The following is a 12851-nucleotide window of genomic DNA, read 5'->3' as shown; positions in this document are numbered from 1 at the left end:
CTCTTGCAGAGGACCCCCACATCAGACAGCACACAACTGCTGATAACTCCAATTCCAAGGGATTCAATGCCCTCTCTCGACCTACACAGCACTGAATGTGTTAGATGTACATGGGGTCAGGCACATACACATGAAATAAATCTTTTTAAAGCAGAAGAAAACAGTGATAAACTATATCAAATAAAAAAAAACAAGAATGGTGCCAAGATTGCTCATGGGATAATTCATGGAACTCTTGAAAAAATACTAATTTCTGGGCAGTGGTCAAGACAAATGTCTGATTGACATGGGATTGAGAGAAAACAGGAAAAGAAAAGATGGACACAAGATGTTTAAATAATTCTCTCAAGATCTTTTGCTCTAAAATGGCTTGTCTGTGGATGCTGAAGCCACCAAGAATGAGGATGGAGCTGGCAACAGTAGAAAGTAATAGAGACATCGAAATAGGAAAGGAAGTCCATGCAAGAGCTGGGCATGGGAGAAAGTGGCTTTCAGAAAAGAGAGTCAGTGTTCAGTTTATCAGGTAATATGCACCCATTTGAAGAACAAATGGCAGAGGGTAGCATTTCTCTTTGTAAAAAATGTTAAATTGGGAAAAGTAACCACACTTGACCAGTGGCGATGTCACAGTGTGTTGTCAGGCTTGTGTCCAAAAAAAACGAACACAAAGTGGTAATTGTTACCTTTGTGCATTTATCATGACCCAGAGAATCAGTTGACAGAGCACCACCTCTCAGAAGTAGACTAATATAGCCTAGGAGCACAGGACCAGAGTAGAAACGAAGTAACACATGGATGTAGTTCCTGAAATATTGAATAGTCCCGTAGAGTGCACCACTTGCTTTGGTATGACAGACTGTTTTCTCTATTGGAAAAACCTGCACGGGAAGCCAAACAGCAGTGGAAACTTGCTTGCTAATTGACAATGAAAAATATTACCCATAGAAGCCAGTCTGCTTGGTGCTTGGTAAGCAGAGTTAGAACAAAGGAATTTAGATAAAACTAACAGTTACTGGTACTGGGCTGGGGCAAGGTGAATCCATTTTATCATCTTCCAAAGCAGTAAAAAGATTAAATGTCTGCTCACTGTCGCTTATTGCATATGTCTTTGTAATGGGAAAGACTTGCTGTGAGATGGCATTTAGATGATGAACACTTTTTGGTGTTTCTGTGGCTGACTAAGCTCCCAAAATCTGAGTGCATCCTTTTTTTGTATAGGTTAGTGTGACCCTTGGATCTCTAGTTCTTTAGAGCCCAACAGTTTCACATGCACACGGGAATGATGTGCATGTTTTTTCTTATGTGCACATGTGTCTGTAAATGGAAGAGTGGGGCAGGTGGGTGGCCTGCCAAGTGCATGAACTTTTATTCATTCTCTTGTTGCTCAGCCAAGATCTGCCTTACCTTTTATAGATGCTGGGTTTCTGGTTTTGTTCCTCTTTTTAAAAAAAATTAGATTCTAGGGGCTGGAGAGCTGGCTGCTCTTCCAGAGGACCCAAGTTCAGTTCACAGCAGCCATATCAGGTAGCACACAATTGCTTGTAACTCCAGTTCCAGAGGATCTGGCACCCTCTTCTGACCTCTCCTGACATCTGCACACATGTAACATACACACTCACATAGACACACACACAATCACATAGGTAAAAGTAAATCTAAAAGAGAAAAGAAAAATATCCAAGTAGTTAAGATATCTAAAAAACAGTTTTGATAATATTGTATTTATGACTTTCTGGCCTGAAAAGTCTCTCTTAAAATGACTCTGTTTGGATTCTTTTTGTGTCAATTCTACTATGATATAAAAAGAATCCAATTTGTCCTCCTTCCCTCCACTTACAACATAATATGAGGGTAGTTTCTAGTTACAGCTGACAGTTACAGTCAATAGAGGAAGAATTTGGGTTAGAAACTGCACAGACACAAACAACCGTGGTCCATACAGCAGTTTTCTACCTTTGAAAGTTCTGTTCAGTAGGTATTTGAAAGGCATTGTAGGAACCCTGTGCACCAGAAGTGAAGGGCCATCACTTGAATTACTTCTCTGCTAAAAGGAAGGAAAAACAGTGTGCTTTTAATGTGGTCATTTTTATAAGGGTATGACTGGAAATGATGGAACAGAGCTGTACAGTGGTCAAACTATCCAATCCATGAACCAGAGAGCCTCGTGTTGTTTTCTTGCCTCTTTTGGTGGTAATTGGTCCTACACAGTGGCGGTGACTAGAAGTATGGCCCTGTCTGGGTTCGCAGACCCATATCACCACTTCTGCCCCCTGGTATCATCCATTCCTCCATTTCACAGTGATTATTTTGAGCAAGTGTGAAACAGAAATTTATTGTGTGCTTTAGGGAACCAACTCAGTTATCTGCAAGGGAAAGGAAAGTAGGCATAATGATGGAGGAATAAGCACAGTTAGAAATGAATTCCTGTGTTAATTATTGTCATTTTCTAAGTCCAAATTTGTAAGAAAACAATTCTGATGAGACAAGTTCCCCCAATGAAGCAGCATTTCCAGTTCCAGCTACTTTAAAGTACAAAGCACCCAAAATGAAACAGGAGGAGAATCACAGCCGAGGCACTACACAACTTTTGTGAGAAAACATCTCCACAGAGACAAATGACAATCTGCGGCTTCAACATGGAATTGGCCTGAAGTGCATTTTTAGAACTGGATCATGGTAGCCCTAGTGAGATGTCCAGATAGCGCTGGAACCACTAGCACTGCCTGTGAGTGTGTTCAGAAATCCAGCTCCAGTAGACAGCTTTGCTAGGAGACGAACAGAACAGTTAAGTTTGTGTCCTTAGCTGTGTATTTGTTACCTCTTAGAAGATGTTTCCACTCCCTATTATCTGCCATGACACTGAGAACCATTTTCCTGCTAGCGATTTGTCTCTGTTTTGTAGCCATTATAAAATCTGCATTGTATATGTATGTATTTATGTATATGTATGTATTTATGTAAGATAAGATATGAGTGTGTGTGTGTGTGTATTGTAAGAACCACATTAACTATGTATGCAAGAGATCTACATAATAATTTAATAGATATCACTTTAAAGAATTTTTTAAAGTGCTACAGTTTGGAAATTTTCTGTGGTGTACTATTGGCCATTATATAATCATAGTTTTCTGGATGCAACACTGTTTCCAGTTAGGCTCTGTGAATTCCATCTGTAGTGCACTGTGATTCCCAGGACACAGCTTGGCAGGACTAATTGGCCTTTTTTATCCACCTCATTTAATGCAGCATTTGAATAATTTTTCTGTTTCTCAGTTCAAATCCTGTGCTGAAGACGATGTGGCCCGAAGGCAAACTGAGCATTACAGAGGTGACCAAGAGACCTCTGACCGCTGCCACCTTGTTTAAAAATTCTATGATTGCTTTAGTAGACAACCTTGCTTCAAAGGTAATTATTTTCTAAATGTCTTTTATAATTCATAGATTCCCTCTCGACAGACAATGTGGAAAATAAATGTGTGATTTACTTTTTAGGTAATTGTCCTTAATTAAGTTGAACAGTATTAGTTCACTATTTTTTTATATAGTATATAAAGTGAAAAATAGAATTTTTATTCCTACTTTAAAAAAAACTGAGTAAAATAATTGTATCCCAGATGTATTCCTTTCTTAAATTCGAACTTTTTATTCTACAGTTAAGGTCAAGGGAAAAAATGCCATTAGGGTTTCAACTATATGTATGATGTACCATGCCTGGAAAAATAAACTGAACCCTGTGCTGGAAGGCAGGGCATGGCCAGAGAGGGGCAAGAATGGAGTCAGAGACAGTTGAATGTAACTATAGTCATGTGCCATCCGTCCATGTGTTGTGTGTGAATAGCAAATGGCCAGAAGGAGTTTAAACACAAATTTAGCTTATAAGTTTTATCTTCACATTGCTTCAAATGGTTGGACTACACAAATGATTAATGACAATTCTAATTTTTGCTATTGCTTTGATTCTAATGCTGTCTGATAACTTGAGTCTGGCTATTTTTCCATTTTATTTTTAAGTACGAGTTTTATTTTCCCTCTCCCTTAAAGAACAGATTTCTGCTCCTAACTGCTCTGTTGACAGGTTTGATAAATTAGCAGAATTCTGGGACTTGTTATTTTTAGCTCTTTTCATTATATCTTCCTCTTCTGGTAATTTTATTATATGTTTTCTTCTCTGTTATTATCTTTTTTAAAAAAAATCTGTTTTCCTGCTAAAAGAATTAATTTGCATCTCTACTTCACCGTGGTTACATTAGGCAGATGCCACCAGCTATTCAATAGCTTTCCATCTCTTCCCGTCATCATTTCTTAGCCTCCTCCACTGGCAGCACAATAGCACAGTCCATCCTCTTGTGAAGTTTCATTTCCAGAAACATGGGACTAACGGCTAGAATGTCATCAGCAGCCCGGCTCTCTCGTCTCTCCTTTTCTCTTGATGGCATCTTCAACCTGCTGCAGCCAGTGAGAAGAGGGCGAGCCTAGGAGGAAGGCATACAGCACCGGAAAGAGCTGACTGCTTTGTGGAGGCCGCTTACTCAGTTAACTAGTGAAAGAAGCGTTGTCTTTAAAAACTGATAAATATATATCTACAATCGCAGGAGGATTGCAACTGTAAGGCCTGCTTACGTTGCACAGCAAGTTCCAGGCCAGACTTGGCTACAAAGTGAAACCTGTCTCAAACCCAGGAACCATGAAAACCAAATTCCAACCTTTTCTGATACATCAACACAACCCTGTACCCAGGGATTAGGAAATATCTGTGCCTTTCAAGTATAAATGGGACACTTTGCTAGAACGGACCCCATGCTAGATCATAATGATGCAACTATTTTGAAAGCATATGTATACAGACATATTCTCCCCCCTCAAAACAAGTTATTTTAATGTGCTTAAAAACTCTAAAAATAAACTGCTTTCCTAAATAAGTCACAGATTTAAGAGGCTATCACAATGAAAATTGTAAAATATTTGGGACTGCTTGACAAAGAATTTGTCAATGTTTGTAGGATGTTATTAAAGTGAGCCATTTGTTATGCCCTCATAAAGCAACAAAGCTGACTAAAAGTGGATAAGTTCAACTCAGAGTCAGAAGACAAACTCCAAACCTAAAGAGAGAAGAAAATAATGTAATAGCAGAAATTAACCATAATGGAGAAATCAAAAAACTAGTAAATAGACAAAATCTCTAATAAAATTAATTTAAAAAAAACAGAATGATGAATGAAGGGTTGTTATAACCTCTGACAGTAGAGGTTAGTGTGTTATGAATAATTGGCTGCTAGCATATTTTAAAATTTAGTTTGCTAGGAACATGTTAAAATTGATTCAAGATGAAAATCAGAATACAACAGTAACCTTGAGGATTCCAAATCACTAATCAAAAAGTCTTCTGCCCTCCACCTCCACCAAGAGTGTCAGGCCTGATGGTTTCACAGATACCAGTTATAAAACTAGTAATCCACAGCATCTGCTGTTTAGGAGGTGGGAAGAGAGGCTAACACCCAGCTTATTTTCACAGAGGAACACAGACAAAAGATCCTAACAATATGTCTGAAAGTTGCCTTTCTTGGCAGCATAGTAAATACAGTGCTTACTTGTGAAACAACACAAGTATTGAGTAAATTTTTTTAAAAAAATCAACTTTCACCAGGCGGCGGTGGCGCACATCTTTAATCCCAGCACTTGGGAGGCAGAGCCAGGCAGATCTCTGTGAGTACGAGGCCAGCCTGGTCTACAGAGCGAGATCCAGGACAGGCACCAAAACTATACAGAGAAACCGTGTCTCGAAAAACAAAAAAATCAACTTTCTGAATGGAACCAGAAACTAGTCACATTAAGGGATGTGTAAGCCAGGGGCTGTGTAAAGATAGAAATCAACTGAGTGGAGGCACAGCCTTAAAGCTGCCTTTTCACCTGGGAGGATTGCTGAAATACTGAACTCTGAGGATGGTTAGTCAGCATTCAGGGCTGAGTCCTTGAACTGAAATCTGGGACTTACCCAAAGTAGTAAAGTGATCACACACACACACACACACACACACACACACACACACACACACACACCCCTACACACCTTTAAAGACTTATATCCCCAAAGGGCCTCATCTAGAATGAGTTAGAAATAACCCTCTATTGTCTATGAGGAAACTGCCTATCTTGGCCTTTGATACTTAGCCAAGGGGTATCAAGTATTGGAAGGCAGTGAATCTTTCTTGTTAATATGCCATTATAAGCCAGCTTTAATGAGATTTGCAGCCCATATTCATACTACCTAAGTGGGCTGAAAAAGCTTCAAGCCAGCAGCTTAAGATAGTCCAGGTCTTATATTGTCACAAACTTCTGAGAGAAGCAAATACAATTATTTTCTTGAGGCTATCACCATCAAATCAGACCTTAAAGACTTTACACACACACACACACACACACACACACACACACACACACACACACACAAAAAAAAAATCCAAGGAAAATAGGAGCTGCAGGGGCGGGGAGTCCTCTGGAGGGATGGCTCAATGATTTAGAGCATGTACTGCTCTTCCAGATGACCCAGGTTCAATTCTCAGCACCCACATGGTGACTTACAACCATAGGTAATTCCAGTTTCAGAGAACCTGACACTGTCTTCTGACCCCTCTGAGCACCAGGCACATACGTGGTGCACATACATGCATTCAGGCAAAACTCTCTTAATACATAAAATAAAATAAAATAAAAATTAAATCTTTAAAAAATAAAAATAATGAAAGTTTTTTTAAGTGACTTTAAGATGTCATATGCTAGAGTGAGATTAAACAACAGGCCCAGATGAAAACTACTATAACCAAAACAACCACAAATAGAATCCATAGCTGGGGAAATGGCTCCCTGGAGTCAAGCATGAGGATCTGAGTTCAGAACCCACCACCCATGTAAAAGCTGAGTATGCTGGTATACTTCTTGCTAGCTAGCTCTTATTGTTTAACTCAACCCATAACTGTTAATCTATGTATCACCACATGTTTCATGGCTTTAACTGCATCCCATTACATGTTGCTCCTAGGATGGCAGTCTGGCATCTCCTCCATTCTGCCTTTCTCTTTCCTGTCTCTCTCCTTGGGTTTCCCGCCTGCCTCTAAGCTGCCTTGCCTGGCACAGGTCAAAACAGCTTATTTATCAACCAATGGGAACAACATATATTCACAGCGTACAGAAAGACATCCCCCAGTACAAGTCTCTAAAAAGCAGCCAGAGAAAAGATAGATTAGCTTCAAAAGAATAGTAATCAGGCAGAGTGATAATGACTTAACCAAAATTCAGTACCCAGAGAATATCTTTTTCAAGAATAAAGACATAATAAAGACTCTTTCTGAAAAAGAGAAGCCAAGTGTTCGTCACCGTTCTAAGCTCACTAGCAGCAATGAAAGGTCTGCACCAGGATCCAGAAGCAGCCTTGCAGCTGCACTCATTCTTAGGCTGATGTCTTCTGATCTGGGCCACGGATCTCCTTACCACTTTATGAGAAGCGTGTGCAAGAGGCCTTTCCCCATATTTTCTCTAGTGTCTGTCTTTTAGGATTTCATCAGGGAAGCTGATGACCACCTCGTCCCTTTCCCAGAAGTAGAACTCCATGGGACATGTCTCCACAGTGTTTCAAGTGTACTATCTTCTCTCTTCACCTGGACTACCTTTGAAATGGAGAGTAGGTCCTACTTTATGTACTTTTTGGTAGCTTTGTAAAATGCTACCAACAGATGGTCAGTAAATTATTAAATGAATTTGAATATGCCTTGACTATCAATCTGCTGATATATCTCTATATCAAAGATCTGCAAAGCAGATCAAATAGATGCATACTTAAATGCATTACCTTCTAGCTAATGTGTATGCCATTTGGCATACTTCTACAAATTATATTTTTTTACATAAAACCTAGGGAGACAGGTTAAGAGAATGAGATCACTATGAACTCTGGCAATTTAGCCTTTATACAACACTAATTTGTCAAATTTAGGATTGCTTAGGCTGAGTCAGTCTTGGTATTTATAAGTGAGAGAGGAGGTGGCATTTATAAACTGAGACAGAATGCTGATTAAATATAGAGAAAGTATTTCCACTAGATCCCTTATTCAATGACTTACATCACTAAGCAGGCTGAAAGGGCTTTTCCACTTGCTGGTTGGTTGTTAGTGTCTCATGGTATTTCTGCTTCCTGTATGCAGTTGCTCAGTGCTGGTGCAATCCCACTTACCTATTCAGTAAAGTCTCAGGTGGTCCCTTGCACTGACTGCTTTGTCCATGTCATATCATGTGTAGTCAGTTCCAAGTATTTTCTGATTCACTTCATCATTTTGACCTCTCAATCATTCAGAAGTATGTTTCTTAATTTTCAAGTATGAAGGTTTCCTAATTATCTCTGTTGCTCTTGAAGTCTGACTTCAGCATTTCACCTGAGGACATCCTCCGTGTGATTCAGGTCCTTAGAAACTTGTTACATTTACCTGACTTGTATGTTTTGTTTGTATTAAAGATAGCTTATATTCAGTAATCTGTGCAAGTCCCAGGAGGCAAAGTTTGACTTTCATATTGTCCAACTTAACAGCATCTTTACTAATTTCTTTGATGGGTTGAAAGGTAAGTTCAAAACCATATTGACTTTAACTTTATCTACCTCTCCTCACCTCGTGTACTTTCAGTCTTTGCTTTAAATGTTTAGGGAATTTATTCGTTCATGTTAGAACTGCCACATCTTTCTGTTATTTGTTCCATTTGTCTGTTTGAAACATCCCTTTCTTTCCTTATTATTTATTTCTTTATTTCATTGTCTCTGTATGTAACTGAATATATGTGAACATATATGTGTATATACACATATGTGTGTGTGTGTGCGTTAACTATTCTGCAGTACCAAGCCTTCCCCACCAAGATGGACTGAATCTTCAAAAGCAGTGAACTCAAATAAATCCTAGTTAGACAATATGGAAGCCAAATTTGACCTACTAGGACTTGCACAGATTACTGAATATAAGCTATCTTTAATACAAACAAAACATACATGTCAGGTAAATGTAACAAGTTTCTAAGGATCAGAATAACACTGAGGATGTCCTCTGTGAAAGGCTGAAGTCAGACATCAAGAGCAACAGAGATTGTGTGTGTGTGTGTGTGTGTGTGTGTGTGTGTGTGTGTGTGTGTACTGCATACCTGCAGAATACCCAACAGAAGGATGTAAGGAGGAAAGACTGGTCTGGGCTCATTGTTTTTGAAGATTCATTCCATCTTGGTGGGGAAGGCTTGGTACTGCAGACTAGATCACATCATAGTCAGAAGTAGAGAGGAAAGGTGAATGCTGATACTCAGCTGTCTTTCTTTTTCCCCCTTTTATTCCATCCAGACCCCCAGCCAATATGGTGGCTGCCCACATTCCATAATGGTTAATCCTTTACAGAACTGTCCCTACAGGCACACCCAGAAGTGTACTATGTCAATGTCCTAAGTGATTCTAAATGTAGTTGAGCTGACAATAAAGAGGAAATAATCACACCAGTTAATAGAGAAACTAAGATGCAGGTATGCCAATTCTATGCAGTGTTGCACCAACACCAGGACATGCAGACGGATCTAAAAGCACTTGGTATTTATTGTGCTTGGTGCCACTTGAATTGGTTTATTCACAAGCAGTAAGGTCTTCTGTGCCAAAAGACTCACACAAGATCTTCATTTAATAGTGGCCTCTCCTCCCCCATATCACTAAGTTTGTTTAGAGTTTATCATGAGCCTTTTCAAGAGTAAGTAAGCTATGTATAAATGCTCCATTTGAAAACTACTACAAATTTTACCAACTATGGCTACTTTTGAAAGTAGAATTATGATTAAACGTTTTAATCATATTGATCCTCTGCTTAAATATACAAAAATATTTAAAATGTAGCTATTGGTATTCCAGAATTAGACAGTTACCAGGTTGTTTGTTTGTTTGTTCGTTGGTTTAAGACAGGGGCTCACTATCTAGCTTTGGCTGGCCTAGAGCTCACTATGTAGACCAGGCTGTCCTCAAACTCAGAGATCTGATGCTGGGATTAAAGATGTGTGCCACCAAGCCTGTCATCAGTTCTGGTTCTCTCTCTCTCTCTCTCCCTTCCTCTCTCTCTCTCTCTCTCTCTCTCTCTCTCTCTCTCTCTCTCTCTCTCTCTCTCTCTCTTGGTTTTTTGAGACAGGGTTTCTCTATGTAGCCTTGGCTGTCCTAGAACTAGCTTTGTAGACCAGGCTGTCCTCGAACTCACAGAGATCTACCTGCCTCTTCCTCCCAAATGCCAGGATTAAAGGCTTACACCACCACCACCATCAGTTATCTCTTGATTCATCACAAATTACTCTGAAATACAGTGCTTAAGGAAACCACAGCTTATTATTCCTCACGATTCAGTGAGTTGGCTGGGCAATTCTGCTGGGCTCAACAAGGAGAGATCAGTAAACCAGGGCTGGCAGTCTGAGATATCTTACTTAAATGGCATGGCTAGCTGATTAGATATCTTTATTTATGCAGTGTTTGGCTTGTTTACATGCTGAAGAGGCAGTGTCTCTCATGGATACCTCTCCAGATGTCACTTAGTGTCACTTCTGCTGTATTGTATTGGTAAAGCAAGTCACAAAGTCGGCCCTGATTCAGAGACTCCTACCCCTTAGTGGTATAGGCTACAAATATCATGGTCATATTTTTCACTCTCCCATAGATGACAAGATTAAAATAAAGACAGGTATGCTAGACAGAATAATGGCCCTAACTGGTAGCACCAACTCTGATACCTGCTGGGGATCTTGTAATTAAATTCCCTTCTGACACTACTAGCCCAAGTTGTCATCGGGTCCAAAAAGTTACAGGGCAAAGTTGCTAGTAAGACTGATTTTTATTTCAAATGCCATCTTCAAGTGAGGCCTCTGGGACAATCTTCTGTATGACTTGAATACAGTTTTTGGAGTTCCCTTGGCCCTTGTTTATATTTAATAATTGGTTAGAATGATTTACTGAACTTAGAAATGCTATCGTATGATAACACTTTTATTATGAAGGATACAAACAGCCAGATGAAAAGATAAATAGTCTGGCAAAGGCTGGAAGTGAGATCCAAGCACAGTGGCTTTCTGTCCTCAAGGAGTAAGGCTGTACCATTCACCCAGTACATCAATACATCCTCAAAGCCCAAGTGTTGTGAGTTTTTAATGGGGGTTTCGCTGATTAAATCATTGGCTGCATAATTTATTCTCCATGCCTTTTATTATGCCAGATTTAGTTTATTTTTGTTATTCCATAGATGCCCCCCCCAGGATTTTCATGGCCTAACTTAGGAACCTGTGTGACTGTGTTACACAGAAAAGATGAAATTAAGGTCTTATTAGCAGTCCTTAAAGTTAGGGAGTATCCAAGGGCATCCAGGTGGGTTCAGTATATAATCACTGAGCTCTCTGCTAGGGAAAAGGGAGGCAAAAGAGTCAGAAGCACAGAGCTGACATGAGAAGACACAGCTAGCCATTGCTGTGTAAGAGATGAAGAGGAGGCCCATTCAGGAATGTGGGCCTCTAAGAGCTGGATGTGTTAGTCAGGCCTCATTGTTCCGACAGAGTACCTGGTGAAACAAGTTGAAAAGAGGCAAGCTTTGTTTTGTCTCTTGGTTTTCAGTCCATTGTGACAAGAAGAACGTGGTAGAGCAGAGCAGCTCCTACCGTAGCAGCCAGGAAGCAGAGTGCTGTGGGTAGTCTGTTTTCCCTTTATTCCAGTCAAGTCCCCAGCCTCTAAGGCTGTGCTGCTCCCATCCCCCTTTGTTAATCCTCCCTCTGAGCACCCTCACAGAGAGTGAAGAAATGCACTTTATAGTCTCCTAGATACATCTCAGTCTATTCAAGTTAACAATCAAGATTTACCATCACACCAGAAAAGATGAACAAGCTATCTCCGAGGTCCCTTAAAGTAATAACTCCATAGCACCCTGACATTAGCCCACTGAAACCCGTTTCAGACTTCTAACCTCCACGGCTGTGAGATAATCAAATTGTGTTAGTTTAAGCCACTAACCTTGTTATAATCTGCTACAACAATAATAGGAAGCTAATACAGCAGAATTTGCAAAAAGGAAGAAAACAACTTTATTTTTTATGGTGTAGGGAGCCTGATAAATATATGATTATAACGTCTTTCTTAGATGTTGAAAACTTATTTAAGTGCAAATCAATTCACATTCTTCAAAACTTTCCTACTTCTTAAATCATTCGCCACCCTTTGCCATCTCAAGCCCTCCCTCCACAGTGCTCAAAACTACCTAATATAACTACGTAGAACTCTATCTTAATTAAGGTGCATCTGTGTGTCTGCTGGATAATGGATTCAGAGAAGAGATGAGATATATTTGACCTCTTCGATTCATCCAGTGATAATTTATTCATTATCCTCAGTGTACCAGGATCTATGCCAAACATGGCTTTATATTTAACAAGAGTCGTAATCTAATGCCTGGTACAAAATGTGATTGGCATAGAGGGAGAGTTTCTAGTGGGGCTCTTTCATAGACTCACTAATGCCTATAGATGGTTTTATAACATTTCTGTTACCCATAAAGTTTAATCTCTTTTAGAAGCACAAACTAATGCAACAACAGCAATGATAATAATAATATAAGAGCAATGGCTGACACTTAGGGAGCACTTGCGCTCTCAGACCACCTGACCTTAATCCATCAAGATCTCCGTCACAGTTGATCTTTAGCTACTTTCTCTTCTGAGTTATTTGTAAATATACAATATATCAGTTATTTGTAAATATACAAAACTCTCAGTGTTTACACATCTTAATTATTTTCTCCTTAGCTTTAACCCCTTTCTACTAT

At 39.5% G+C, this 12851-nt stretch overlaps 1 protein-coding gene across 2 annotated transcripts in view; it reads left to right on the top strand.

The window, feature by feature from the left end:
- The window catches only part of Myo1d (myosin ID), a 307146-nt gene that overhangs the window by 117564 nt on the left and 176731 nt on the right, over positions 1 to 12851 (top strand). For both annotated transcript variants that reach the window (XM_059271334.1, XM_059271332.1), the window contains one exon: positions 3274 to 3406. In XM_059271334.1, the coding sequence (XP_059127317.1) occupies positions 3274 to 3406 (133 nt within the window). The remainder of the gene's footprint in view (positions 1 to 3273; positions 3407 to 12851) is intronic.

This window comes from Peromyscus eremicus, chromosome 8a, assembly GCF_949786415.1.
Source record: "Peromyscus eremicus chromosome 8a, PerEre_H2_v1, whole genome shotgun sequence".
Taxonomy (NCBI): Eukaryota; Metazoa; Chordata; class Mammalia; order Rodentia; family Cricetidae; genus Peromyscus; species Peromyscus eremicus.
Note: the sequence above shows the minus strand (reverse complement) of the source record. Positions and strands in the feature narration are given on the sequence as shown.